The 26,141-nt window shown below is 47.3% G+C and overlaps 2 protein-coding genes and 1 long non-coding RNA gene across 10 annotated transcripts in view; all 3 read right to left on the reverse strand.

Annotated features, from left to right (window-relative positions):
- Positions 1 to 1,746: 1,746 nt before the first annotated feature.
- On the reverse strand, positions 1,747 to 14,295 carry LOC127930267 (ras-related C3 botulinum toxin substrate 3-like). The gene is made up of 6 exons (XM_052519820.1): positions 14,105 to 14,295; positions 9,951 to 10,022; positions 9,738 to 9,855; positions 4,568 to 4,630; positions 2,751 to 2,910; positions 1,747 to 2,472 (listed from the first exon to the last, which is right to left on the reverse strand). The coding sequence occupies exons 1-6, from the start codon at positions 14,137 to 14,139 to the stop codon at positions 2,342 to 2,344; spliced, it is 579 nt and encodes a 192-aa protein (XP_052375780.1). The 5' UTR covers positions 14,140 to 14,295; the 3' UTR covers positions 1,747 to 2,341.
- Positions 14,296 to 19,313: 5,018 nt separating this feature from the next.
- LOC127930268 (uncharacterized) lies at positions 19,314 to 21,124 on the reverse strand. The gene is made up of 2 exons (XR_008137606.1): positions 20,234 to 21,124; positions 19,314 to 20,064 (listed from the first exon to the last, which is right to left on the reverse strand). It is a non-coding gene; the product is annotated as an uncharacterized LOC127930268 (long non-coding RNA).
- A 3,782-nt stretch (positions 21,125 to 24,906) lies between these two features.
- The window catches only part of prkar1aa (protein kinase, cAMP-dependent, regulatory, type I, alpha (tissue specific extinguisher 1) a), a 43,281-nt gene continuing 42,046 nt past the window's right edge, over positions 24,907 to 26,141 (reverse strand). For 3 of the 8 annotated variants that reach the window (XM_052519825.1, XM_052519823.1, XM_052519824.1), the window contains exons 10-11: positions 25,736 to 25,817; positions 24,909 to 25,226 (exon numbers count right to left, since the gene is read on the reverse strand). In XM_052519825.1, the coding sequence (XP_052375785.1) occupies positions 25,054 to 25,226; positions 25,736 to 25,817 (255 nt within the window). In that variant the 3' untranslated portion in view covers positions 24,909 to 25,053. Of the gene's footprint in view, positions 25,227 to 25,735; positions 25,818 to 26,141 lie in introns of all 8 variants that reach the window. The other 5 variants (XM_052519828.1, XM_052519827.1, XM_052519826.1 and 2 more) reach the window with 3 other exon arrangements.

Here is a 26,141-nt window from a genome sequence, read left to right on the forward strand (position 1 = left end):
GTCCTACAGTACTGTACTGGTTATAGACATAAACCAATCACCTGGTCTTATAGTACTGTACTGGTTATAGACATAAACCAATCACCTGGTCTTATAGTACTGTACTGGTTATAGACATAAACCAATCACCTGGTACTACAGTACTGTACTGGTTATAGACATAAACCAATCACCTGGTCTTATAGTACTGTACTGGTTATAGACATAAACCAATCACCTGGTCTTATAGTACTGTACTGGTTACAGACATAAACCAATCACCTGGTACTACAGTACTGTACTGGTTATAGACATAAACCAATCACCTGGTCCTACAGTACTGTACTGGTTATAGACATAAACCAATCACCTGGTCTTATAGTACTGTACTGGTTACAGACATAAACCAATCACCTGGTACTTACAGTACTGTACTGGTTATAGACATAAACCAATCACCTGGTACTACAGTACTGTACTGGTTATAGACATAAACCAATCACCTGGTACTACAGTACTATACTGGTTATAGACATAAACCAATCACCTGGTACTACAGTACTATACTGGTTATAGACATAAACCAATCACCTGTGTGTGTCTGTGTGAGTTCTGTATTTTTTGTCTTATAAAGGAAAGAAGTTGAGTTAATCAGGACAGTATCAGATTTACAACCCATTATGGTTGTTCCTCCATCTCCATCTCTAGAATGGCCTCTCTCTCTGAGACACTGACCCATTTAATAGCCTCTCTCTCTGAGACACTGACCCATTTAATGGCCTCTCTCTCTGAGACACTGACCCATTTAATAGCCTCTCTCTCTGAGACACTGACCCATTTAATGGCCTCTCTCTCTGAGACACTGACCCATTTAATGGCCTCTCTCTCTGAGACACTGACCCATTTAATGGCCTCTCTCTCTGAGACACTGACCCATTTAATGGCCTCTCTCTCTGAGACACTGACCCATTTAATGGCCTCTCTCTCTGAGACACTGACCCATTTAATGGCCTCTCTCTCTGAGACACTGACCCATTTAATGGCCTCTCTCTCTGAGACACTGACCCATTTAATGGCCTCTCTCTCTGAGACACTGACCCATTTACACTGGCCTCTCTCTGAGAAACACTGACCCATTTAATGGCCTCTCTCTCTGAGACACTGACCCATTCCCTACATAGTGCCTTTAATGGCTCTCTCTGAGACACTGACCCATTCCCTAATAGGCCTCTCTCTCTGAGACACTGACCCATTTAATAGGCCTCTCTCTCTGAGACACTGACCCATTTATTCCCTAGACATGTGCCTTTAATGGCCTCTCTCTGAGACACTGACCCATTTAATGGCCTCTCTCTCTGAGACACTGACCCATTTAATGGCCTCTCTCTCTGAGACACTGACCCATTTAATGGCCTCTCTCTCTGAGACACTGACCCATTTAATGGCCTCTACTCTCTGAGACACTGACCCTATTCCCTACATAGACACTACTACTCCTTTACAAACACTGACCCATTTATTCCCTACTGAGTGCACTACTAGCCCTTTACAAACAACAACCCTATTCCCTACATAGTGCACTACTTGAGACACTGACCCATTTATTCCCTAGACATAGACTGGCTCCTTTACAAACAACAACCCTATTCCCTACTGTTTCCAAACAAATGGCACCCTATTCCCTATGTGGGCCCTGGTCACAAACAACAACCCTATTCCCTACACAAACAGTGCACTATTCCCTACTCAGTGCACTTTGGGACTTTACAAACAACAACCCTATTCCCTACATAGTGCACTACTGCTCCTTTACAAACAACAACCCTATTCCCTACATAGTGCACTACTGCTCCTTTACAAACAACAACCCTATTCCCTACATAGTGCACTACTGCTCCTTACAAACAACAACCCTATTCCCTACATAGTGCACTACTACTCCCTTACAAACAACAACCCTATTCCCTACATAGTGCACTACTACTCCCTTAAAACAACAACCCTATTCCCTACATAGTGCACTACTGCTCTCTTACAAACAACAACCATATTCCCTACATAGTGCACTACTGCTCCTTTACAAACAACAACCCTATTCCCTACATAGTGCCCTACTACTCCCTTACAAACAACAACCCTATTCCCTACATAGTGCACTACTACTCCCTTACAAACAACAACCCTATTCCCTACATAGTGCACTACTACTCCCTTACAAACAACAACCCTATTCCCTACATAGTGCACTACTTTTGGCCAGTGTTAAAGGGGGACTAGGGTAGTATTTGAGACACTGACAGCGATAGATTAGCAGTAGATTCAGTTTTAATTTCTTGCAGACCCCCTCCTCCTCGCCCCCCCCTCAGAAGAGGGTGCACTTCTTGCGCCTCTTTTTGATTGGTGGCGGGCACAGGACGGCCCGGATGGCCTCGTCGAAAACCGTCTTCAGCCCCCTCTGGGTCAGGGCTGAGCACTCCAGGTACTTCACCGCACCTGTAGGGGACAGGAGACAGCCAATCAGAGAAGAGGATGAGGACAGACACACACATCCAATTGGTCAGTCAGAAACTTGGGACTCAAAAATAGGTGAGTTCACCTAAAGCTCAAAGAAGCTGTCAGAAACACATTCAAACACACTACATCCTCGCTCTCATTCTCAAACTACAACACCACCCTCCACAGACACCCAGCTATCTCCCGTGCCATGGCCAGGCCCTGTGGGTAGGTGATTGGGGACAACTTCTAAAACACCACCCTCCACAGACACCCACCTATCTCCCGTGCCATGGCCAGGCCCTGAGGGTAGGTGATTGGGGACAACTTCTTGTCCCTCAGCCTCTCAATAGTGTCCTTGTCGTCCCTCAGGTCCAGCTTCGTGCCCACCAGGATGATGGGGGTGTTGGGGCAGTGGTGACGCACTTCCGGGTACCACTGTTCAAGGTCACAGAGGTCAAAGGTCAAAGGTTCATTTTCATTTCATTTGAACCTTTATTGAACTAGGCAAGTCAGTTAAGAACAAATTATTATTTACAATGACGGCCTACACCAGCCAATCCCAGACGACACTGGGCCAATTGTACGCCGCCCTATGGGACTCCCAATCACGTCCGGTTGTGATACAGCCTGGATTCGAACCAGGGTGTCTGTCGTGACGCCTCTACCACTGAGATGCAGTGCCTTAGACCATCATTGTAAATAAGAATTTGTTCTTAACTGACTTGCCTAGTTAGATTTTTAAAAATGTACCCTAAACAGAACCCTGTGACCTCTGCCATGTGACCAGGTTCTGAGAACAGGTGGGGGACCTTGAAGTGCCACTGACACCCAGATCTGTATTAAGGTCAAAGGGTAAGGTCTTGGGGACAAAGGTCGACATAGCTAAGAGGTTCTGCCATGGCCAGGCCCTGAGAGCTACCATATGAGTTGGGTGACATGACTCTTAGGTTCTGTATAAACACCATGTAAGACACTGTACTGTACAATGTGCCTGACCAGGCCCTGTACAATGTAGGACCATATTGGAGAGACAACAGGGTGTCCCTCAGCCTCTGTATATAGAAACTGTCCAATGTAAGCCCTGTACAGCAATGGAGCCCATATTGAGGGGAGTATGACTGTACAATGTGAGCTGACCATATTAGAGATATGACTGTACAATGTCTGACATATTAGGATATGACAAATGTGGAGCTGACCATATTAGAGATATGACTGTACAATGTGGAGCTGACCATATTAGAGATATGACTGTACAATGTGGAGCTGACCATATTAGAGATATGACTGTACAATGTGGAGCTGACCATATTAGAGATATGACTGTACAATGTGGAGCTGACCATATTAGAGATATGACTGTACAATGTGGAGCTGACCATATTAGAGATATGACTGTACAATGTGGAGCTGACCATATTAGAGATATGACTGTACAATGTGGAGCTGACCATATTAGAGATATGACTGTACAATGTGGAGCTGACCATATTAGAGATATGACTGTACAATGTGGAGCTGACCATATTAGAGATATGACTGTACAATGTAGAGCTGACCATATTAGAGATATGACTGTACAATGTGGAGCTGACCATATTAGAGATATGACTGTACAATGTAGAGCTGACCATATTAGAGATATTACTGTACAATGTGTAGCTGACCATATTAGAGATATGACTGTACAATGTGGAGCTGACCATATTAGAGATATGACTGTACAATGTGGAGCTGACCATATTAGAGATATGACTGTACAATGTGGAGCTGACCTATATTAAAGAGATATTAAGCTGTACAATGTGGAGCTGACAGACAGTATTAGAGATATGAGACTGTACAATGTGGAGCTGACCATATTAGAGATATTACTGTACAATGTGGAGCTGACCATATTAGAGATATGACTGTACAATGTAGAGCTGACCATATTAGAGATATTACTGTACAATGTGTAGCTGACCATATTAGAGATATGACTGTACAATGTGGAGCTGACCATATTAGAGATATGACTGTACAATGTGGAGCTGACCATATTAGAGATATTACCATCACTGTTATTTAGCAGGGCGATAGAGACACTCACCTTAGCTCTGACGTTCTCAAAGGAGGCAGGGCTCACCAGAGAGAAGCATGTCAAGAACACGTCCTGTTTCGGACAATACACAGAAAACAGACAGTATATTAAACAGGCTGACTAAACAAGAGACACTGCATGAGAGACAAAACAATGAGTGACTCTCTAGGTTCTGTATAGAATAGGACAGCAGCTGGAGAGACTGCTGGGTGAGTTGGACTCTGTGACTCAGTGACTCTCTAGGTTCTGTATAGAATAGGACAGCAGCTGGAGAGACTACAGGGTGAGTTGGACTCTGTGACTCTGACTCTCTAGGTTCTGTATAGGGTGAGTTGGAGGACAGCAGCTGGTTCTGTATAGAGGACAGCACTACAGGGTGAGTTGGACTCTGTGACTCAGTGACTCTAGGTTCTGTAGGCTCAGTAGGTTCTGTGTTGGTATGAGGCAGCAGCTGGAGAGGAGCAGACAGGGTTAATGAGGGGGCAGACAGCATGTGTTAATGAGGCAGACAGTGTGTTCTGAGGTTCAGGATGTATTCTGGAGAGGCAGACAGATGTGTTAATGAGGCAGACAGGATGTATTAATGAGGCAGACAGGATGTATTAGACAGGATGAGGCAGACAGGATGTGTTAATGAGGCAGACAGGATGTATTAATGAGGCAGACAGGATGTGTTAATGAGGCAGACAGGATTCTAGGTGTTAATGGGCAGACAGGATGTATTAATGAGGCAGACAGGATGTGTTAATGAGGCAGACAGGATGTGTTAATGAGGCAGACAGGATGTGTTAATGAGGCAGACAGGATGAGGCAGACAGGATGTATTAATGAGGCAGAGGATGTCTTAATGAGGCAGACAGGATGTGTTAATGAGGCAGACAGGATGTGCAGGATGTGTTAATGGGGCAGACAGGATGTATTAATGAGGCAGACAGGATGTATTAATGAGGCAGACAGGATGTATTAATGAGGCAGACAGGATGTGTTAATGAGGCAGACAGGATGTGTTAATGAGGCAGACAGGATGTGTTAATGAGGCAGACAGGATGTGTTAATGAGGCAGACAGGATGTGTTAATGAGGCAGACAGGATGTGTTAATGAGGCAGACAGGATGTGTTAATGAGGCAGACAGGATGTATTAATGAGGCAGACAGGATGTGTTAATGAGGCAGACAGGATGTATTAATGAGGCAGACAGGATGTATTAATGAGGCAGACAGGATGTGTTAATGAGGCAGACAGGATGTGTTAATGAGGCAGACAGGATGTGTTAATGAGGCAGACAGGATGTGTTAATGAGGCAGACAGGATGTGTTAATGAGGCAGCAGGATGTGTTAATGAGGCAAGGATGTATTAATGGCAGACAGGATGTATTAATGAGGCAGACAGGATGTGTTTAATGAGGCAGACAGGATGTGTTAATGAGGCAGACAGGATGATGTGTGTTAATGAGGACAGATGTGTTAATGAGATGGATGTGTTAAGGCAGACAGGATGAGGGCAGACAGGATGTGTTAATGAGGCAGACAGGATGTGTTAATGAGGCAGACAGGATGTGTTAATGAGGCAGACAGGATGTGTTAATGAGGCAGACAGGATGTGTTAATGAGGCAGACAGGATGTGTTAATGAGGCAGACAGGATGTGTTAATGAGGCAGACAGGATGTGTTAATGAGGCAGACAGGATGTGTTAATGAGGCAGACAGGATGTGTTAATGAGGCAGACAGGATGTGTTAATGAGGCAGACAGGATGTATTAATGAGGCAGACAGGATGTATTAATGAGGCAGACAGGATGTGTTAATGAGGCAGACAGGATGTATTAATGAGGCAGACAGGATGTGTTAATGAGGCAGACAGGATGTATTAATGAGGCAGACAGGATGTATTAATGAGGCAGACAGGATGTGTTAATGAGGCAGACAGGATGTATTAATGAGGCAGACAGGATGTGTTAATGAGGCAGACAGGATGTGTTAATGAGGCAGACAGGATGTATTCATGAGGCAGACAGGATGTGTTAATGAGGCAGACAGGATGTGTTAATGAGGCAGACAGGATGTATTCATGAGGCAGACAGGATGTATTAATGTGTTATAACAACACCACTCAGTAATCCTGGTGGTTGGCCTGTCACTGTCACTGGTCTGACTACTATATATTTTTTATTTTGCCTTCATTTAACCAGGTCGGCCAGTTGAGAATAAGTTCTCAATTACAACTGCGACCTGGCCAAGATAAAGCAAAGCAGTGTGACAAAAACAACAACACAGGAATAAACAAACATACAGTCAATAACACAATAGAAAAATATATGTACAGTGTGTGCAAATGTAGTAAGATTAGGGAGGTAAAGGCAATAAATAGGCCATAGAGGCTAAATAATTACAATTTAGCATTAACACTGGAGTGATAGATGTGCAGAAGATGAATGTGCAAGTAGAGATACTGGGGGGCAAAAGAGCAACAACAAAATAATAATAATAACAATATGGGGATGAGGTAGTTGGGGGTGATGTTTACAGATTGGCTGTGTACAGGTACAGTGATCGGTAAGCTGCTCTGACAGCTGATGCTTAAAGTTAGTGAGGGAGATATGAGTCTCCAGCTTCAGTGATTTTTGCAATTCGTTCCAGTCATTGGCAGCAGAGAACTGGAAGGAAAGGCGGCCAAAGTAGGTGTTGGCTTTGGGGATGACCAGTGAAATATACCTGCTGGAGCGCGTGCTACGGGTGGGTTTTGCTATGGTGACAAGTGAGCTGGGATATGGCGGGGCTTTACCTAGCAAAGACTTATAGATGACCTGGAACCTGTTGGTTTGGCGACGAATATGTAGCGATGGCCAGCCGACTAGAGCATACAGGTCACAGTGTTGGGTAGTATATGGGGCTTTGGTGACAAAACGGATGGCACTGTGATAGGCTACAGCCATTTTGATGAGTAGAGTGTTTGAGGCTATTTTGTAAATGACATCGCCGAAGTCAAGGATTGGTAGGATGGTCAGTTTTACGAGGGTATGTTTGGCAGCATGAGTGAAGGAGGCTTTGTTGCGAAATACGAAGCAAATTCTAGATTTAATTTTGGATTGGAGATGCTTGATGTGAGTCTGGAACGAGAGTTTACAGTCTAACCAAACACCTAGGTATTTGTAGTTGTCCACAAGTCAGAGCTGTCCAGAGTAGTGATGCTAGTCGGGCAGGCAGGTGCAAACAGCGATTGGTTGAAGAGCATTTAGTTTTACTAGCATTTAAAAGCAGTTGGAGGCCACGGAAGGAGAGTTGTATGGCATTTAAGCTCGTTTGGAGGTTTGTTAACATAGTGTCCAAAGAAGGGCCAGATGTATACAGAATGGTGTCGCCTGCGTAGAGGTGGATTAGAGAGTCACCAGCAGCAAGAGCGACATCATTTATATATACAGAGAAAAGAGTCGGCCCAAGAATTGAACCCTGTGGCACCCCCATAGAGACTGCCAGAGGTCCGGACAACAGGCCCTCCGATTTGACACACTGAACTCTCTCTGAGAAGTAGTTGTTGAACCAGGCGAGGCAGTCATTTGAGAAACCAGTGCTCTTGAGTCTGCCAATAAGAATTTGGTGATTGACAGTCAAAAGCCTTGGCCAGGTCGATGAAGACGGCTGCACAGTACTGTCTTTTATCGATGGTGGTTATGATATCGTTTAGGACCTGGAGCGTGGCTGAGGTGCACCCGTGACCGGCTTGGAAAGCAGATTGCACAGTGGAGAAGGTACGGTGGGATTCGAAATAGTCGGTGATCTGTTTGTTGACTTGGCTTTCGAAGATTGGGAGGAGGAGGAGCTCTTATTCTCCATGGATTTATCGGTTGTGACAGTGTTTCCTAGCCTCAGTGCAGTGGGCAGCTGGGAGGAGGAGGTGCTCTTATTCTCCATGGATTTATCGGTGGTGACAGTGTTTCCTAGCCTCAGTGCAGTGGGCAGCTGGGAGGAGGAGGTGCTCTTATTCTCCATGGATTTATCGGTGGTGACAGTGTTTCCTAGCCTCAGTGCAGTGGGCAGCTGGGAGGAGGAGGTGCTCTTATTCTCCATGGATTTATCGGTGGTGACAGTGTTTCCTAGCCTCAGTGCAGTGGGCAGCTGGGAGGAGGAGGTGCTCTTATTCTCCATGGACAGTGTCTCAAAACTTTTGGGAATTAGTGCTACAGGATGCAAATTTATGTTTGAAAAATCAGGCCTTAGCTTTCCTAACTGACTGTGTATATTAGTTCCTGACTTCCCTGAAAAGTTGCATATCACGGGGGCTATTCGATGCTAATGCAAAATGCCACAGGATGTTTTTGTGCTGGTCGAGGGCAGTCAACTCTGGGGTGAACCAAGGGCTATATCTGTTCTTAGTTCTACATTTTTTGAATGGGGCATGCTTATTTAAGATGGTGAGGAAAACACTTTTAAAGAGCAAACAGGCATCCTCTACTGACAGGATGAGGTAAATATCCTTCCAGGATACCCGGGCCAGGTCGATTAGAAAGGCTTGCTTGCTGAAGTGTTTTAGGGAGCGTTTGACAGTGATGAGGGGTGGTTGTTTGACCGTGGACCCATTACGGACGCAGGCAATGAGGCAGTGATCGCTGAGATCCTGGTTGAAGACAGCAGAGGTGTATTTAGAGGGCAAGTTACGGATTTAGGGTTGTACCTGGTAGGTTCCTTGATAATTTGTGTGAGAATATGACTATTCTCCTCTCTGGCTGGGATGGGTGAAACGCTAAAATAGCCCCCCTAATCATTTTCTCTGAAGCAGCAGCCAGGCAGGCAGGGAGCTGTGTTTCTGACGGAGCCGCCACTGGCGAGATAATGAGGAAAACAGTGGAATAACAGGAAACTGTGTGGAGAATGAGTTAAGCAGAACCAGGAAGACACAAGATGGAGGATGCGGAATGTGTATGAGTGATAATGAATGAGAGATGGGGGTGAGTGAGTGAGTGAGTGAGTGAGTGAGTGAGTGAGTGAGTGAGTGAGTGAGTGAGTGAGTGAGTGAGTGAGTGAGTGAGTGAGTGAGTGAGTGAGTGAGTGAGTGAGTGAGTGAGTGAGTGACTGTGAGTGAGTGAGTGAGTGAGTGAGTGAGTGAGTGAGTGAGTGAGTGAGTGAGTGAGTGAGTGAGTGAGTGAGTGAGTGAGTGAGTGAGTGAGTGAGTGAGTGAGTTACTGTCTGTGGATAGGACAGAGGTCTGAGCCTGTCGTAGTCTTCCTGTCCTGCAGTATCCCACAGTCCCAGATTCACTGGTTTCCCATCTACCATCACATTGGCAGAGTAGTTGTCAAACCTGAGAGGACAGGATGTTGTTCAGAGAAGTACACACACACACACACACACACACACACACATCATTGTAGTGCAGCTTCATGCTATGATACTCACACTGTGGGGATGTATTCTCCAGGGAAGGCATTGGTGGTATAGCTGATGAGAAGACATGTCTTTCCCACCGCACTAAGAGACAGAGAATGAGACATTTTCTTTATGATCTATTTCACTGGCTTTGGCAATGGAAACACAACAAAAGCCCTTAAATTGAAACATTTTTTATTTATTTTACCTTTATTTAACTAGGCAAGTCAGTTAAGAACAAATTCTTATTTTCAATGACGGCCTAGGAAGGCCAAGGTTCTGCCTTGTTCAGGGGCAGAACGACAGATTTGTACCATGTCAGCTCGGGGGTTTGAACTTGCAACCTTCCGGTTACTAGTCCAACGTTCTAACCACTAGGCTACCCCTCTCTCTCTCTCTCTCTCTCTCTCTCTATCTCTCTCTCTCTCTCTCTCTCTCTCTCTCTCTCTCTCTCTCTCTCTCTCTCTCTCTCTCTCTCTCTCTCTCTCTCTCTCTCTCTCTCTCTCTCTCTCTCTCTCTCTCTCTCTCTCTCTCTCTCTCTCTCTCTCTCTCTCTCTCTCTCTCTCTCTCTCTCTCTTCTCTCTCTCTCTCTGTTTCAGAATAAAACACACACACACACACACACACACACACACACAGTCAAACAACTATACACAGCCTCCTTTATTTATTGATTTGATTATTCTCTCTCTCTCTCTCCTCTCTCTCTCTCTCTCTCTCTCTCTCTCTCTCAACATGAATTGAGAGAGAGAAATATATATAGAGAGAGGGGTTATAGAGAGAGAGAGAGAGAATAATCAAATCAATAAATAAAGGCTGTGTATGGTTGTTTGACAGTGTGTGTGTGTGTGTGTGTGTGTGTGTGTGTGTGTGTGTGTGTGTGTGTGTGTGTGTGTGTGTGTGTGTGTGTGTGTGTGTGAGAACACAGACACTGTCCTACATAGACTTTTGGCTGGGGGGGCACATTGGCAGACCACAGCTGCCATGCTGTGTTGTTGTCTTATAGTTCTCTCTTTATGGACTGTTGTGTTGCCATGCTATGTTGTCTTTTGCCTTTTGGTAGGCCGTCAATGTAAATAAGAATTTGTTCTTAACTGACTTGCCTGGTTAAATAAAGGTTCAATAAAATTAGAAATATCAGAGGTGGACCTGCTATCTGAAGACTCCACATCATTACCTGTGTGTGTCTGTGTGGACATGTTAGACCATACTTGAAGTCCCTATAAGAACAGCAAACGAACAAAACTTTGACCAACTAGGGACATTTTGTTGGTCCCCACAAGGTCAAATGCTATTTCTAGGGGGTTTAGAGTTAGAATTAGGTTAAGGGTTAGGAGCTCAAATCAAATCAAATTGTATTTGGCACATGTGCCGAATACAACAGGTGTGTAGACCTTACAGTGAAATGCTGAATACAACAGGTGTGTAGACCTTACAGTGAAATGCTGAATACAACAGGTGTGTAGACCTTACAGTGAAATGCTGAATACAACAGGTGTGTAGACCTTACAGTGAAATGCTGAATACAACAGGTGTGTAGACCTTACAGTGAAATGCTGAATACAACAGGTGTAGTAGACCTTACAGTGAAATGCTGAATACAACAGGTGTAGTAGACCTTACAGTGAAATGCTGAATACAACAGGTGTGTAGACCTTACAGTGAAATGCTGAATACAACAGGTGTAGTAGACCTTACAGTGAAATGCTGAATACAACAGGTGTAGTAGACCTTACAGTGAAATGCTGAATACAACAGGTGTAGTAGACCTTACAGTGAAATGCTTACTTTACAAGCCCTTAACCAACAATGCTTTAAGAAGTTAAGATGATAAAAATAAGTGTTAAGTAAAAAATTGAAAATAAAAGTAACAAATAATTCATCAGCAGCAGCAAAATAAGAAGTGAGACTATATACAAGGTGTTACGGTACAGAGTCAATGTGGAGGCTATATACAGGGTGTTACGGTACAGAGTCAATGTGGAGGCTATATACAGGGTGTTACGGTACAGAGTCAATGTGGAGGCTATATACAGGGTGTTACGGTACAGAGTCAATGTGGAGGCTATATACAGGGTGTTACGGTACAGAGTCAATGTGGAGGCTATATACAGGGTGTTACGGTACAGAGTCAATGTGGAGGCTATATACAGGGTGTTACGGTACAGAGTCAATGTGGAGGCTATATACAGGGTGTTACGGTACAGAGTCAATGTGGAGGCTATATACAGGGTGTTACGGTACAGAGTCGATGTGGAGGCTATATACAGGGTGTTACGGTACAGAGTCGATGTGGAGGCTATATACAGGGTGTTACGGTACAGAGTCAATGTGGAGGCTATATACAGGGGGTTCCGGTACAGAGTCAATGTGAAGGCTATATACAGGGGGTGCTATATACGGTACAGAGTCAATGTGGAGGCTATATACAGGGGTACTGGTACAGAGTCAATGTGGAGGCTATATACAGGGTGTTACGGTACAGAGTCAATGTGGAGACTATATACAGGGTGTTACGGTACAGAGTCAATGTGGAGGCTATATACAGGGTGTTACGGTACAGAGTCAATGTGGAGGCTATATACAGGGTGTTACGGTACAGAGTCAATGTGGAGGCTATATACAGGGTGTTACGGTACAGAGTCAATGTGGAGGCTATATACAGGGTGTTACGGTACAGAGTCAATGTGGAGGCTATATACAGGGGTACCGGTACAGAGTCAATGTGGAGGCTATATACAGGGTGTTACGGTACAGAGTCAATGTGGAGGCTATATACAGGGTGTTACGGTACAGAGTCAATGTGGAGGCTATATACAGGGGGTGCCGGTACAGAGTCAATGTGGAAGCTATATACAGGGGGTACTGGTACAGAGTCAATGTGGAGGCTATATACAGGGTGTTACAGTACAGAGTCAATGTGGAGGCTATATACAGGGTGTTATGGTACAGAGTCAATGTGGAGGCTATATACAAGGTGTTACGGTACAGAGTCAATGTGGAGGCTATATACAGGGGGTACTGGTACAGAGTCAATGTGGAGGCTATATACAGGGGGTACCGGTACAGAGTCAATGTGGAGGCTATATACAGGGGGTACTGGTACAGAGTCAATGTGGAGGCTATATACAGGGGGTACTGGTACAGAGTCAGTGTGTGGGGGAACCGGTTAGCTGAGGTAATTGAGGTAATATGTACATGTAGAGTTAAAGTGACTATACATAGATCATAAACAGAGAGTAGCAGCAGTGTTAAAGAGGGTCTGGGTTGCCCTTTGATTAGCTGCTTAGGAGTCTTATGGCTTGGGGGGTAGAAGCTGTTAAGAAGGCTTTTGGACCCAGACTAGGGTTAGTTTTAGGGTTAGGGAAAATAGTACTTTGAATGGGACTGTATTACGGGTCCCCACAAGGTTAATTGTACAATATTGCGCATGTGTGTGTGTGTGTTGCCCATCCCCTAAAAAAAATCCTAGACAGCCTCCCCCCCACACCCCTGTTTAGCTATGCAGTCCAGTGCACCCTACCTCCACACACTACCCAAAATCTACGCCGCATCACAATGTAGCAGAAGTCAAATAAACCTGTCTTTCAAAGATGTCTATGGTAGAAAGGCTATATAAACACGGCATTTTGCATAGGTGCCCATGCCCATCCGTAGCCCGTGCCTCCGTAGGAGCTGGCTGTGTAGGTGTGAAAGCATTACATCATTTAATGAGTCTCAGCCAAGCCCTCCCAGCGACATTTCTGCAACTATGCACATATTAATGTATATTTCACAATTCTGCTCAACCCCCCCGACAAATATGGGTTTCCAAATGTTGTTAATCCGAGAAGCTTTAGTTCGTTTTTTAAATTTTTAATATTTCAATGAAACGTTCAAATAGCTTTAGTTCAATTTCAGACAGAATATTTCACACCCGAACTTATAATGTATTGTGCAAAACCTGGCGGAAAATGTGGCGAATACATTGATAACATGAAATCACAAAGTAGGCTAACAAAATAAAAAATGTAATTGCTCAACATTCATTTTACGCTCACGCACTGATGAGAGAGCGGATTCTAGAGAAGTGAACGCCGACCCATTCAACCCGCTAAAGCCCCCCAGACCTTTACTGCAACAATTGCCCTCACAGACTCGAAAAAGGACACATTTTCAGCCTAAACACACACAAAAGGTCTTACCCATCGCCCACCACGACGCATTTGATGGCCTGCATTTTGCAGAGGGTGGTGGTATCCAACGACGGACTATTCCCTGGTTTTAAAATGGCAAATTGTTTATAATTTCTGATATCGCTAATAATAAGTGAATTGGTACAGCTCCTCGCGACCAGGCTGCAGTAGCGGAGGGAGGCAGTGTCGAATCCCGGCGGAACCTCCCGGAAAAGACCGAACGTGTTTAAAGGGAAAGTGTTTTTTTTTCCCCCGACAGCAGTTGAACTCTGTAAATGACAATGTGTTCTTCCCAAATCACACCATATTCCCAATGTAGTACACTACGGGCCCAATGGGTTCTGGTCAAAAGTAGTGCACACATACGGATTAAGGGGCAATTTGGGACATATAACAAGTGTCCAGTGGGTTCCTCTGTAGTGACTATTGTGCAGAGTTCTGGTGATGAAGGACTTCAGAATGGACATACACACAGAGAGAACGAGACACACCTCAGACAAACCATCAATAACCACAGTTGACAGACTTTGTAAGAATGTATTTGTTTTATTGCTTGACCTGCCATTAGGAAACAACCTAAACCAAAAGGATTAGAACTGAGCACAAACAGTAAAGCAAACCTTGTACAGTCATCATCATCATCATCATCATCATCATAATAAAATGGTCCTTTGGCCACCCTCTTCCCTAAACAGACACCCTATTCCCTAAACAGACACCCTCCTCCCTAAACAGACACCCTATTCCCTACATAGCCCACTTCCTCCTCCCTAAACAGACACCCTATTCCCTACAGAAACCACTTCCTCCTCCCTAAACAGACACCCTATTCCCTACAGAGCCCTCTTCCTCCTCCCTAAACACCCTATTCCTGACCAGGGCTCTAGAGTAGTGCACTATAGAAGGAGAAAGGATCCATTTGGGACGCATCCCACAGGCCTTGTCAAACGTCAATGAGAGCTTGAAGGCCACGTCCCAAACCACCAACCTTTCCCCCCCTCTCCTGAAGTGTGCACTTGCACACTTTTTGTTGTTGTTGCATGGACTTAGCAACGCTGGAAACTCCCCCTCCAGCCAATGCTTATACCAATCCCATGCTTTTAAATCTACGACAGGGAGTGTGCAAGCCAAGTGGACACACTATGTGAGCAAGGAAGAGAATTGGGACGAAGCCGAAGAATTGGGAGCACGAAACAGAATCCTAAACCAAAAACCTTGACCCCTATTCCCTACTCTAGATAGGAAATGATTGGATAGGTACTAGCCATATGGTAACAGCTCCACCTCGATGACACCGTGCTGCCCGTCTGCCCCTGGACTTGCTCCAGAGACCATCCACGCCTTTCCCCTCGGACAGCCTCCCTCCGATGACCCCTCAACCCATCCACGCCTTTCCCCTCGGACAGCCTCCCTCCGATGACCCCTCAACCCATCCACGCCTTTCCCCTCGGACAGCCTCCCTCCGATGACCCCTCAACCCATCCACGCCTTTCCCCTCGGACAGCCTCCCTCCGATGACCCCTCAACCCATCCACCTTTCCCCTCGGACAGCCTCCCTCCGATGACCCCTCAACCCATCCACCTTTCCCCTCGGACAGCCTCCCTCCGATGACCCCTCAACCCATCCACGCCTTTCCCCTCCGACAGCCTCCCTCCGATGACCCCTCAACCCATCCACGCCTTTCCCCTCGGACAGCCTCCCTCCGATGACCCCTCAACCCATCCACGCCTTTCCCCTCGGACAGCCTCCCTCCGATGACCCCTCAACCCATCCACGCCTTTCCCCTCGGACAGCCTCCCTCCGATGACCCCTCAACCCATCCACGCCTTTCCCCTCGGACAGCCTCCCTCCGATGACCCCTCAACCCATCCACGCCTTTCCCCTCGGACAGCCTCCCTCCGATGACCCCTCAACCCATCCACGCCTTTCCCCTCGGACAGCCTCCCTCCGATGACCCTCAACCCATCCACGCCTTTCCCCTCGGATAGCCTCCCCCTCCCGGACAGCCTCCCTCCGATGACCCCTCAACCCATCCACGCCTTTCCCCTCGGACAGCCTCCCTCCGATGACCCCTCAACCCATCCACGCCTTTCCCCTCCGACAGCCTCCCTCCGATGACCCCTCAACCCATCCACGCCTTTCCCCTCGGTGGTCAGCCTCCCTCCGATGACCCCTCAACCCATCCACGCCTTTCCCCTCCGACAGCCTCCCTCCGATGACCCCTCAACCCATCCACGCCTTTCCCCTCGGACAGCCTCCCTCCGATGACCCCTCAACCCATCCACGCCTTTCCCCTCGGACAGCCTCCCTCCGATGACCCCTCAACCCGTGAACTTCCCGACCCTCTCATGAACGATGTTGTTTTCTAAATTTCTAGTCTTGTTGTTGTTGTGTGTTGCTTTTAAAGCACTTTGAGATTCTTTATGTAATAACGAATAGCACTAAGAGTTCAATAAATTATATTGCTGATACCCATCCAATCCTCTCAGTTCTGCACTAGTGCCCCAAAATGGTAGGATGTAGGAATAGGGGCTAGGGGTTTATTTGGGACACAGATTATGACTCTAAAGCAGGTCTGCCCAGCTGCGGTCCCGGGGGTCACCTGCGGTCCCGGGGGTCACCTGCGGTCCCGGGGGCCACCTGCGGTCCCGGGGGCCATCTGCATGCTGCTTTCCTCACTAACCGTTTAAAGGTGGCCTCAGTGATGTGGCAGAGATGTAGACAGTAAACAGCACAGTGGGTCAATTTACACAACTAAGAGCATTGAAGCACGAGGCTCAACTTGTCCCCTGTTTTGGCGGTTTTTTCCATCTCAAATTTCATTGACACAAACTACAGTACGTTTTCTCCTCCTGACCAATCAATGGCAAGCTCCTGTCCCTCACGCCTCTACACTCACACACACGTACGGTTTCCATTCTGTTTCTACAAACAAATCATGGCCACCAAGCTACAAGCAACATCACTCTGAAGTGAACATGTGTTCAGATACTGTGTGAGAGAGAAGTGTTGCATCTCGCTCATCTTAGTATCTGCGGCGTTGCTCGTGGCAACATCATTTCACAGAGTCTAACTTTAAATAACAGACAAATTTTGACCTGGGCCACCAGGTGTGTGTGTGTACTCTATCCAATCAATGATATTACTTAATCAACTTAGAGCCACAGGGGACAAATGAAAACCTGAGCTGTGGACCTCTGTTCTATAAGCCGCGATCACATGACCGAAGGCAAAACTATAGTCAACGTCTCGGACGGTTTGGGTTCTCGTACATACTGCGCCTTACAGTTACTGTACTTAGACACAGTGGCTGTGTCGCACACAGACCCCGGTAAAGCTAGAATGGTGATTGTTGTTAGTCAGTGTGTCAGAAACACCTTACTGACCGTTCATCTATAGACAGAACACTGTAGTTAGTAAGGTTTCAGAATGACGGTAACTTTCCCCAAGTTTCCCCAGAACTCCAACCAGGAAAATAACCTGAATTTCACAACCCTGGTTGTTAGACTGAATGATCTACAAATAAATTAAAAACATGGAATGAGACACAAACCAGTACTATAAAAGATAGAAAGCTGTTTGACTCTGACTGGAACATAACACATCAAATCAGTATGTGAGAAAGCAATGACAACAGCCACCCATTCTAGATTCCCCCAAGTCCTCCCACTGCCAGAGTTCTAGATTCCCCCAAGTCCTCCCACTGCTAGAGTTCTAGATTCCCCCAAGTCCTCCCACTGCCAGAGTTCTAGATTCCCCCAAGTCCTCCCACTGCCAGAGTTCTAGATTCCCCCAAGTCCTCCCACTGCCAGAGTTCTAGATTCCCCCAAGTCCTCCCACTGCTAGAGTTCTAGATTCCCCCAAGTCCTCCCACTGCCAGAGTTCTAGATTCCCCCAAGTCCTCCCACTGCTAGAGTTCTAGATTCCCCCAAGTCCTCCCACTGCTAGAGTTCTAGATTCCCCCAAGTCCTCCCACTGCTAGAGTTCTAGATTCCCCCAAGTCCTCCCACTGCTAGAGTTCTAGATTCCCCCAAGTCCTCCCACTGCTAGAGTTCTAGATTCCCCCAAGTCCTCCCACTGCTAGAGTTCTAGATTCCCCCAAGTCCTCCCACTGCTAGAGTTCTAGATTCCCCCAAGTCCTCCCACTGCTAGAGTTCTAGATTCCCCCAAGTCCTCCCACTGCTAGAGTTCTAGATTCCCCCAAGTCCTCCCACTGCTAGAGTTCTAGATTCCCCCAAGTCCTCCCACTGCTAGAGTTCTAGATTCCCCCAAGTCCTCCCACTGCTAGAGTTCTAGATTCCCCCAAGTCCTCCCACTGCTAGAGTTCTAGATTCCCCCAAGTCCTCCCACTGCTAGAGTTCTAGATTCCCCCAAGTCCTCCCACTGCCAGAGTTCTAGATTCCCCCAAGTCCTCCCACTGCCAGAGTTCTAGATTCCCCCCTCCCACTGCTAGTCCTCCTCCCACTGCTAGAGTTCTAGATTCCCCCAAGTCCTCCCACTGCTAGAGTTCTAGATTCCCCCAAGTCCTCCCACTGCTAGAGTTCTAGATTCCCCCAAGTCCTCCCACTGCTAGAGTTCTAGATTCCCCCAAGTCCTCCCACTGCTAGAGTTCTAGATTCCCCCAAGTCCTCCCCCACTGCTAGAGTTCTAGATTCCCCCCTCCCAAGTCCTCCCACTGCCAGAGTTCTAGATTCTCCTCCCACTGCCAGAGTTCTAGATTCCCCAAGTCCTCCCACTGCTAGAGTTCTAGATTCCCCCAAGTCCTCCCACTGCCAGAGTTCTAGATTCCCCCAAGTCCTCCCACTGCTAGAGTTCTAGATTCCCCCAAGTCCTCCCACTGCTAGAGTTCTAGATTCCCCCAAGTCCTCCCACTGCAGAGTTCTAGATTCCCCAAGTCCTCCCACTGCTAGAGTTCTAGATTCCCCCTCCCACTGCTAGAGTTCCTCCCCCACTGCCAGAGTTCTAGATTCCCCCCACTGCTAGAGTTCCTCCCACTGCTAGAGTTCTAGATTCCCCCCTCCCACTGCTAGAGTTCTAGAAAACTGCCAGAGTTCTAGATTCCCAAGTCCTCCCACTGCTAGAGTTCTAGATTCCCCGTCCTCCCACTGCTAGAGTTCTAGATTCCCCCAAGTCCTCCCACTACTTTTGACCAGAGCCTATGGGGCTTATATATATATGTATATGAAACAGAGTGACATTTCAGACACGCACACAGCCTGACAAATAAAAAAAAGTCTAATTTATTCACACAATACACCAAGGACAGTTGAACAGTAAAAATGTAAAAACCCCAGAAATGGATCAACTATGAGATTTAGCAGGGCCGTGTCCATTCCAGCCTGATCCTAGTTCAGCTGGAGACGCTTTATCCAGGACTACACACCACGGTGGAAATATTTTATTTATTTTACCTTTATTTAACTAGGCAAGTCAGTTAAGAACAAATTCTTATTTTCAATGACGGCCTGGGAACAGTGGGTTAACTTTCCTGTTCGGGGGCAGAATGACAGCTCAGGGATTTGAACTTGCAACCTTTCGGTTACTAGTCCAACGCTCTAACCACTAGGCTACCCTGCCGCCCCAGTGGTGGATGTGTTCCAAATATAGTCAAAGGTAGTGCACTATAAAGGCAATAGGGCTCCATTTGGAACACGACCCACCACTGAATAGGGCTCCATTTGGAACAAGACCCACCACTGAATAGGGCTCCATTTGGAACAAGACCCACCACTGAATAGGGCTCCATTTGGAACACGACCCACCACTGAATAGGGCTCCATTTGGAACACGACCCACCACTGAATAGGGCTCCATTTGGAACACGACCCACCACTGAATAGGGCTCCATTTGGAACACGACCCACCACTGAATAGGGCTCCATTTGGAACACGACCCACCACTGAATAGGGCTCCATTTGGAACACGACCCACCACTGAATAGGGCTCCATTTGGAACACGACCCAACACTGAATAGGGCTCCATTTGGAACACGACCCAACACTGAATAGGGCTCCATTTGGAACACGACCCAACACTGAATAGGGCTCCATTTGGAACACGACCCAACACTGAATAGGGCTCCATTTGGAACACGACCCAACACTGAATAGGGCTCCATTTGGAACACGACCCAACACTGAATAGGGCTCCATTTGGAACACGACCCAACACTGAAAAGGGCTCCATTTGGAACACGACCCAACACTGAAAAGGGCTCCATTTGGAACACGACCCAACACTGAATAGGGCTCCATTTGGAACACGACCCAACACTGAATAGGGCTCCATTTGGAACACGACCCAACACTGAATAGGGCTCCATTTGGAACACGACCCAACACTGAATAGGGCTCCATTTGGAACACGACCCAACACTGAATAGGGCTCCATTTGGAACACATCCATAACAACAGATTGATTCAAACAGTTCCTTTCAGAGGACTAGTCTTTACAGGAATGATTTGTATCCACACCTCTATACATCACAGTTTTGATGGATTCCTTTATAATGTCCATGAAGATAACAGCAGTAACATGTTGGACAGCGTTGGGCTGGAGAGAGGGAGTCTTACACTAACCGTATACTATATAGTACATTACAAAATATTCATCAAAATTCTAAAAAAAATGGCAAATGTCCAGTTGACAACAATATACTGTAGTTTGGGATTAGAACAAACATGGGTTTATCAAAACACAACAGGAATGATTCAAACTTAAAAAATGGTTAGATAAATGTTAAACAAACATTGAAAACACTTGAGACTCCATGGAACCGGAATGCTTTAGGTTCTAATTGTGAATTCTAAGAGAGTGTCGATGGAACTCAACCAGGCACTTCTCAAAGATAAGTTTATAATGAGGGTTCAGTCTTGTAACTAACAGTTCAATGAATAACAGCCGCTCTCAGAAACAGACCTCCCCATGTCAAAAACATTAGAGACAGAGAGAGAGAGAGAGAGAGGCAGAGAGACAGAGAGAGACAGAGAGAGGCAGAGAGAGAGGGAGAGAGGCAGAGAGAGAGAGAGAGAGAGGCAGAGAGCAGAGAGCAGAGGAGGCAGAGAGAGAGCAGAGAGAGAGAGAGGCAGAGAGGCAGAGAGAGAGGCAGAGAGAGAGAGAGAGGCAGAGACAGAGAGAGGCAGAGAGAGAGAGAGGCAGAGCAGAGAGAGAGAGAGAGGCAGAGAGAGAGAGAGGCAGAGAGAGAGAGGCAGAGAGGAGAGGCAGAGGCAGAGAGAGAGAGAGAGGCAGAGAGGCAGAGAGAGAGAGAGCAGAGAGAGAGAGGCAGAGAGGCAGAGAGAGGAGAGAGAGCAGAGAGCAGAGAGAGAGGCAGAGACAGAGAGAGGCAGAGAGACAGAGAGGAGAGAGGAGAGAGAGAGAGAGGCAGAGAGAGAGAGAGAGAGGCAGAGAGAGGCAGAGAGAGAGGAGAGAGGCAGAGAGGCAGAGAGAGAGAGAGAGGCAGAGAGGCAGAGAGCAGAGAGAGGCAGAGAGAGAGAGAGAGGCAGAGAGCAGAGAGAGAGAGAGAGAGAGAGAGGCAGAGAGAGAGAGAGCAGAGAGAGGCAGAGAGAGAGAGAGAGAGGCAGAGAGAGAGAGAGAGAGAGAGAGAGAGGCAGAGAGAGAGAGAGAGAGAGAGAGAGAGCAGAGAGAGAGAGAGAGAGAGAGAGAGAGAGAGAGAGAGGCAGAGAGAGAGAGAGAGAGAGAGAGGCAGAGAGAGAGAGAGAGAGAGAGAGAGAGAGAGGCAGAGAGAGAGAGAGAGAGAGAGAGAGAGGCAGAGAGAGAGAGAGAGAGAGGCAGAGAGCAGAGAGAGAGAGAGAGAGAGAGAGAGAGACAGAGAGAGAGAGCAGAGAGAGAGAGGCAGAGAGAGAGAGAGAGAGAGAGAGAGAGAGAGAGAGAGAGGCAGAGAGAGAGAGGCAGAGAGAGAGAGAGCCGCTCAGAGAGAGAGAGAGAGAGAGAGAGAGAGAGAGAGCAGAGACAGAGAGAAGAGAGAGAGAGTTTAGAGAGAGAGAGACAGAGAGGAGAGAGAGAGGCAGAGAGAGAGAGAGGCAGAGAGAGAGAGAGAGAGAGGGTTGAGAGAGAGACAGAGAGAGAGGCAGAGAGAGAGAGAGGCAGAGAGAGAGAGAGAGAGAGAGAGAGAGAGAGAGAGAGAGAGAGAGGCAGAGGAGAGAGCAGAGAGAGAGGCAGAGAGAGAGAGAAGAGAGAGGCAGAGAGAGAGAGAACCAGAGAGAGAGAGGCAGAGAGAGAGAGAGAGAGAGAGATACTGAATATCCCTTAAGAGAGAGTTCAGAGGAACTGAGAGTTCCCCAGATCAGAGAGAGAGAGAGAGAGGCAGAGAGAGAGAGAGAGAGGCAGAGAGAGAGAGAGAGAGAGAGAGAGGCAGAGAGAGAGAGAGGCAGAGAGAGAGAGAGAGAGAGAGAGGCAGAGAGAGAGAGAGGCAGAGAGAGAGAGAGCAGAGAGAGAGAGAGGCAGAGAGAGAGAGAGGCAGAGAGAGAGGCAGAGAGAGAGAGAGGCAGAGAGAGAGAGAGAGAGGCAGAGAGAAAACAGCCGCTCTCAGAAACAGACCTCCCCATGCCAAAAAACATTAGAAAAAGATAGTGGTGTTTAGGAAGCCATGTGTGACACTGGACATGTACCATCCACAGGATGAAACACTATTAAACCCACCAGGGTTGATATCAGAACGGTCCACATTCTCCATTCAACTAGAGAGGTTGAATTAACGTTGACATGCTTTCCTCACAACCATCACCTGTTATAAAAACCTCTTATTTAGAAGCTAAATGGACACATGAAGCACAAGGTGAAATACTGAATATCCCTTAAGACTGACCCCCCCCCCCCGTTCAGAGGAACTGGATGTTCCCCAGATCTGCTTTCTGTGACCAGTAAATAGGCAGAGAAGAATGAAAGTTCCTTTTCCTGAACGGAGCATTTTAACCTAGACACAATGACACATATAAGATCTATCCCAACGACCGGGGTGGGGGGAGCCAACCCCTGGACCTGGACAGATGGGCCAGACATCATGAGAGAGAGAAACCAGATGGGAAAGAGAGAGAGAGAGAAAGGGGGACACCCTCCCTCAACATCAGATGGGAAAAGACAGCCAATAGGGGGAACCAGAGAGCAGCCACACCCCTGGACCTGGGACACCCTCCCTCAACATCATGGTGTAAAAACCACAGCCAATAGGGAGAGAGCAGCCACACCCCTGGACCTGAGACACCCTCCCTCAACATCATGGTGTAAAAACCACAGCCAATAGGGAGAGAGCAGCCACACCCCTGGACCTGGGACACCCTCCCTCAACATCATGGTGTAAAAACCACAGCCAATAGGGAGAGAGCAGCCACACCCCTGGACCTGAGACACCCTCCCTCAACATCATGGTGTAAAAACCACAGCTTCTTAGTACCTTCAAAGAACATTCCAGAAAACAACTATAAGAAGTATAAGAAAACAGATTAGCCTTTGGTGGAGATCTATTCAAAACAACATTTCTCTAAAGATTATCTCCCTGCCAGCCTCCCAAGTCACTTTACACTTATCCCAGACATTAGGAATGTCATGACACAATATCCTTAATGTCATGACACAATATCCTTAATGTCATGACACAATATCCTTAATGTCATGACACAATATCCTTAATGTCATGACACAATATCCTTAATGTCATGACACAATATCCTTAATGTCATGACACAATATCCTTAATGTCATGACACAATATCCTTAATGTCATGACACAATATCCTTAATGTCATGACACAATATCCTTAATGTCATGACACAATATCCTTAATGTCATGACACAATAACCTTAATGTCATGACACAATATCCTTAATGTCATGACACAATATCCTTAATGTCATGACCCAATATGACCTATCCTTAATGTCATGACCCAATATCCTTAATGTCATGACCCAATATCCTTAATGTCATGACACAATATCCTTAATGTCATGACACAATATCCTTAATGTCATGACACAATATCCTTAATGTCATGACACAATATCCTTAATGTCATGACACAATATCCTTAATGTCATGACACAATATCCTTAATGTCATGACACATTTGCTGGTTCCAATTCAATCCTTCTCTCTTCCTTACAAGTCACAAAGGAACATTTCTTTGTGACATCATAGACATCATGGTCCATTGTGAGCAGCCTCATGGTGTCTCTAGTCCACACAGTGTCTCTAGTCCACACAGTGTCTCTAGTCCACACAGTGTCTCTAGTCCACACAGTGTCTCTAGTCCAGACAGTGTCTCTAGTCCAGACAGTGTCTCTAGTCCAGACAGTGTCTCTAGTCCAGACAGTGTCTCTAGTCCAGACAGTGTCTCTAGTCCAGACAGTGTCTCTAGTCCAGACAGTGTCTCTAGTCCAGACATTACACGGTCTTCGTTTTGACACGGTGTCAGAGAGAACACTGGGTGAACAGTAATGGAACCTCAACGGAACCACATTGTAATTCTATTGGAACCCTGGGTCTGAACAGACCCTCTCGGGTCACGTTTGACCCCTCCCTGACCTGTTGCCGTCTGAACACGACAGAGACAACTCATCCTGCCTTCATAGTGGACATTAAATTACTACAGAAATATTGCGCACCCCAACAGAGTTCATGACATATGTGTCCAATCAAATGAATCTGGGTTCATAGCAAAATACAATAACACCAGTTCAACAACAAAGACCCAGCCAAGTGATCTGGAGCCCCGGGTAGAGGGCGGGGGGGCAAAGGAGGGAGGAGCCGGGGGGCAAAGGAAGGAGGGAGGAGGGGGGCAAAGGGGCAAGGAAGGAGGGAGGAGCCGGGGGGCAAAGGAAGGAGGGAGGAGCCGGGGGGCAAAGGAAGGAGGGAGGAGCCGGGGGTGGGGGTCGAAGGAGGGCGGGTTGGAGCGATAGAAGAATGGAGGGACGGAGAGAGAGAGAGGAACGGAGGGACTCAGACGGAGAGAGAGACGAAGCTGTTGTACTGCTGAATGTTCCTCTTCAGGATGTCTGAGCAGGGCCCCAGAACGCGTTCGAACCGCGGGCGGTCCAGCTTCACACACTTCAGAGGGCCGCGGGAGACCACTGTGGCAGCACGGGGACGGTTCATCAACAGGGCGATCTCACCTGGGACAGACGGAGAAGAGGACAACGATTAGAAACAACACGAACAGAAGAGAGGAAGAAAAGGAACAATGATCCACCCAGCTCCACCCCCACACACACCCAGCTCCACCCCCCACACACCCAGCTCCACCCCCCACACACCCAGCTCCACCCCCCCCACACACCCCAGCTCCACCCCCCACACACCCAGCTCCACCCCCACACACCCAGCTCCACCCCCACCGGGGTGGGACCGGGCTATCGGAGGAGACGCCTGATCTGAGACCGGGCTATCGGAGGAGACGCCTGATCTGAGACCGGGCTATCGGAGGAGACGCCTGATCTGAGACCGGGCTATCGGAGGAGACGCCTGATCTGAGACCGGGCTATCGGAGGAGACGCCTGATCTGAGACCGGGCTATCGGAGGAGACGCCTGATCTGAGACCGGGCTATCGGAGGAGACGCCTGATCTGGGACCAGGCTAGCAGATCTCCACTACTGAGGTTGGTTGTCCAGTGAGTCCACTCACCAAAATAGTCGGAGGGCCCCAGTCTGCCCACCTCCACAAACTCTTCATTCTCTGACCGTCTCTGGAGCACCGCCGCTGAACCCTGAACAGACACAGGAAGAGGAAAAACTCAGGGACAAAAAAAAGCACATAACCCCAGAATGACCTGTGAGGGTGAAAGGGCACAACACAGCCTGAAGTTGAGGTGAAAAGATGGTGATACGACAGACAGACAGACAGACAGACAGACAGACAGACAGACAGACAGACAGACAGACAGACAGACAGACAGACAGACAGACAGACAGACAGACAGACAGACAGACAGACAGACAGACAGACAGACAGACACTGACAGAGTGCTACAGACAGACAGAGACAGACAGACAGACAGACAGACAGACAGACAGACAGACAGACAAGCAGA

The sequence above is a fragment of the Oncorhynchus keta genome, chromosome 5 (assembly GCF_023373465.1).
Source record: "Oncorhynchus keta strain PuntledgeMale-10-30-2019 chromosome 5, Oket_V2, whole genome shotgun sequence".
In the NCBI taxonomy this organism is placed as follows: Eukaryota; Metazoa; Chordata; class Actinopteri; order Salmoniformes; family Salmonidae; genus Oncorhynchus; species Oncorhynchus keta.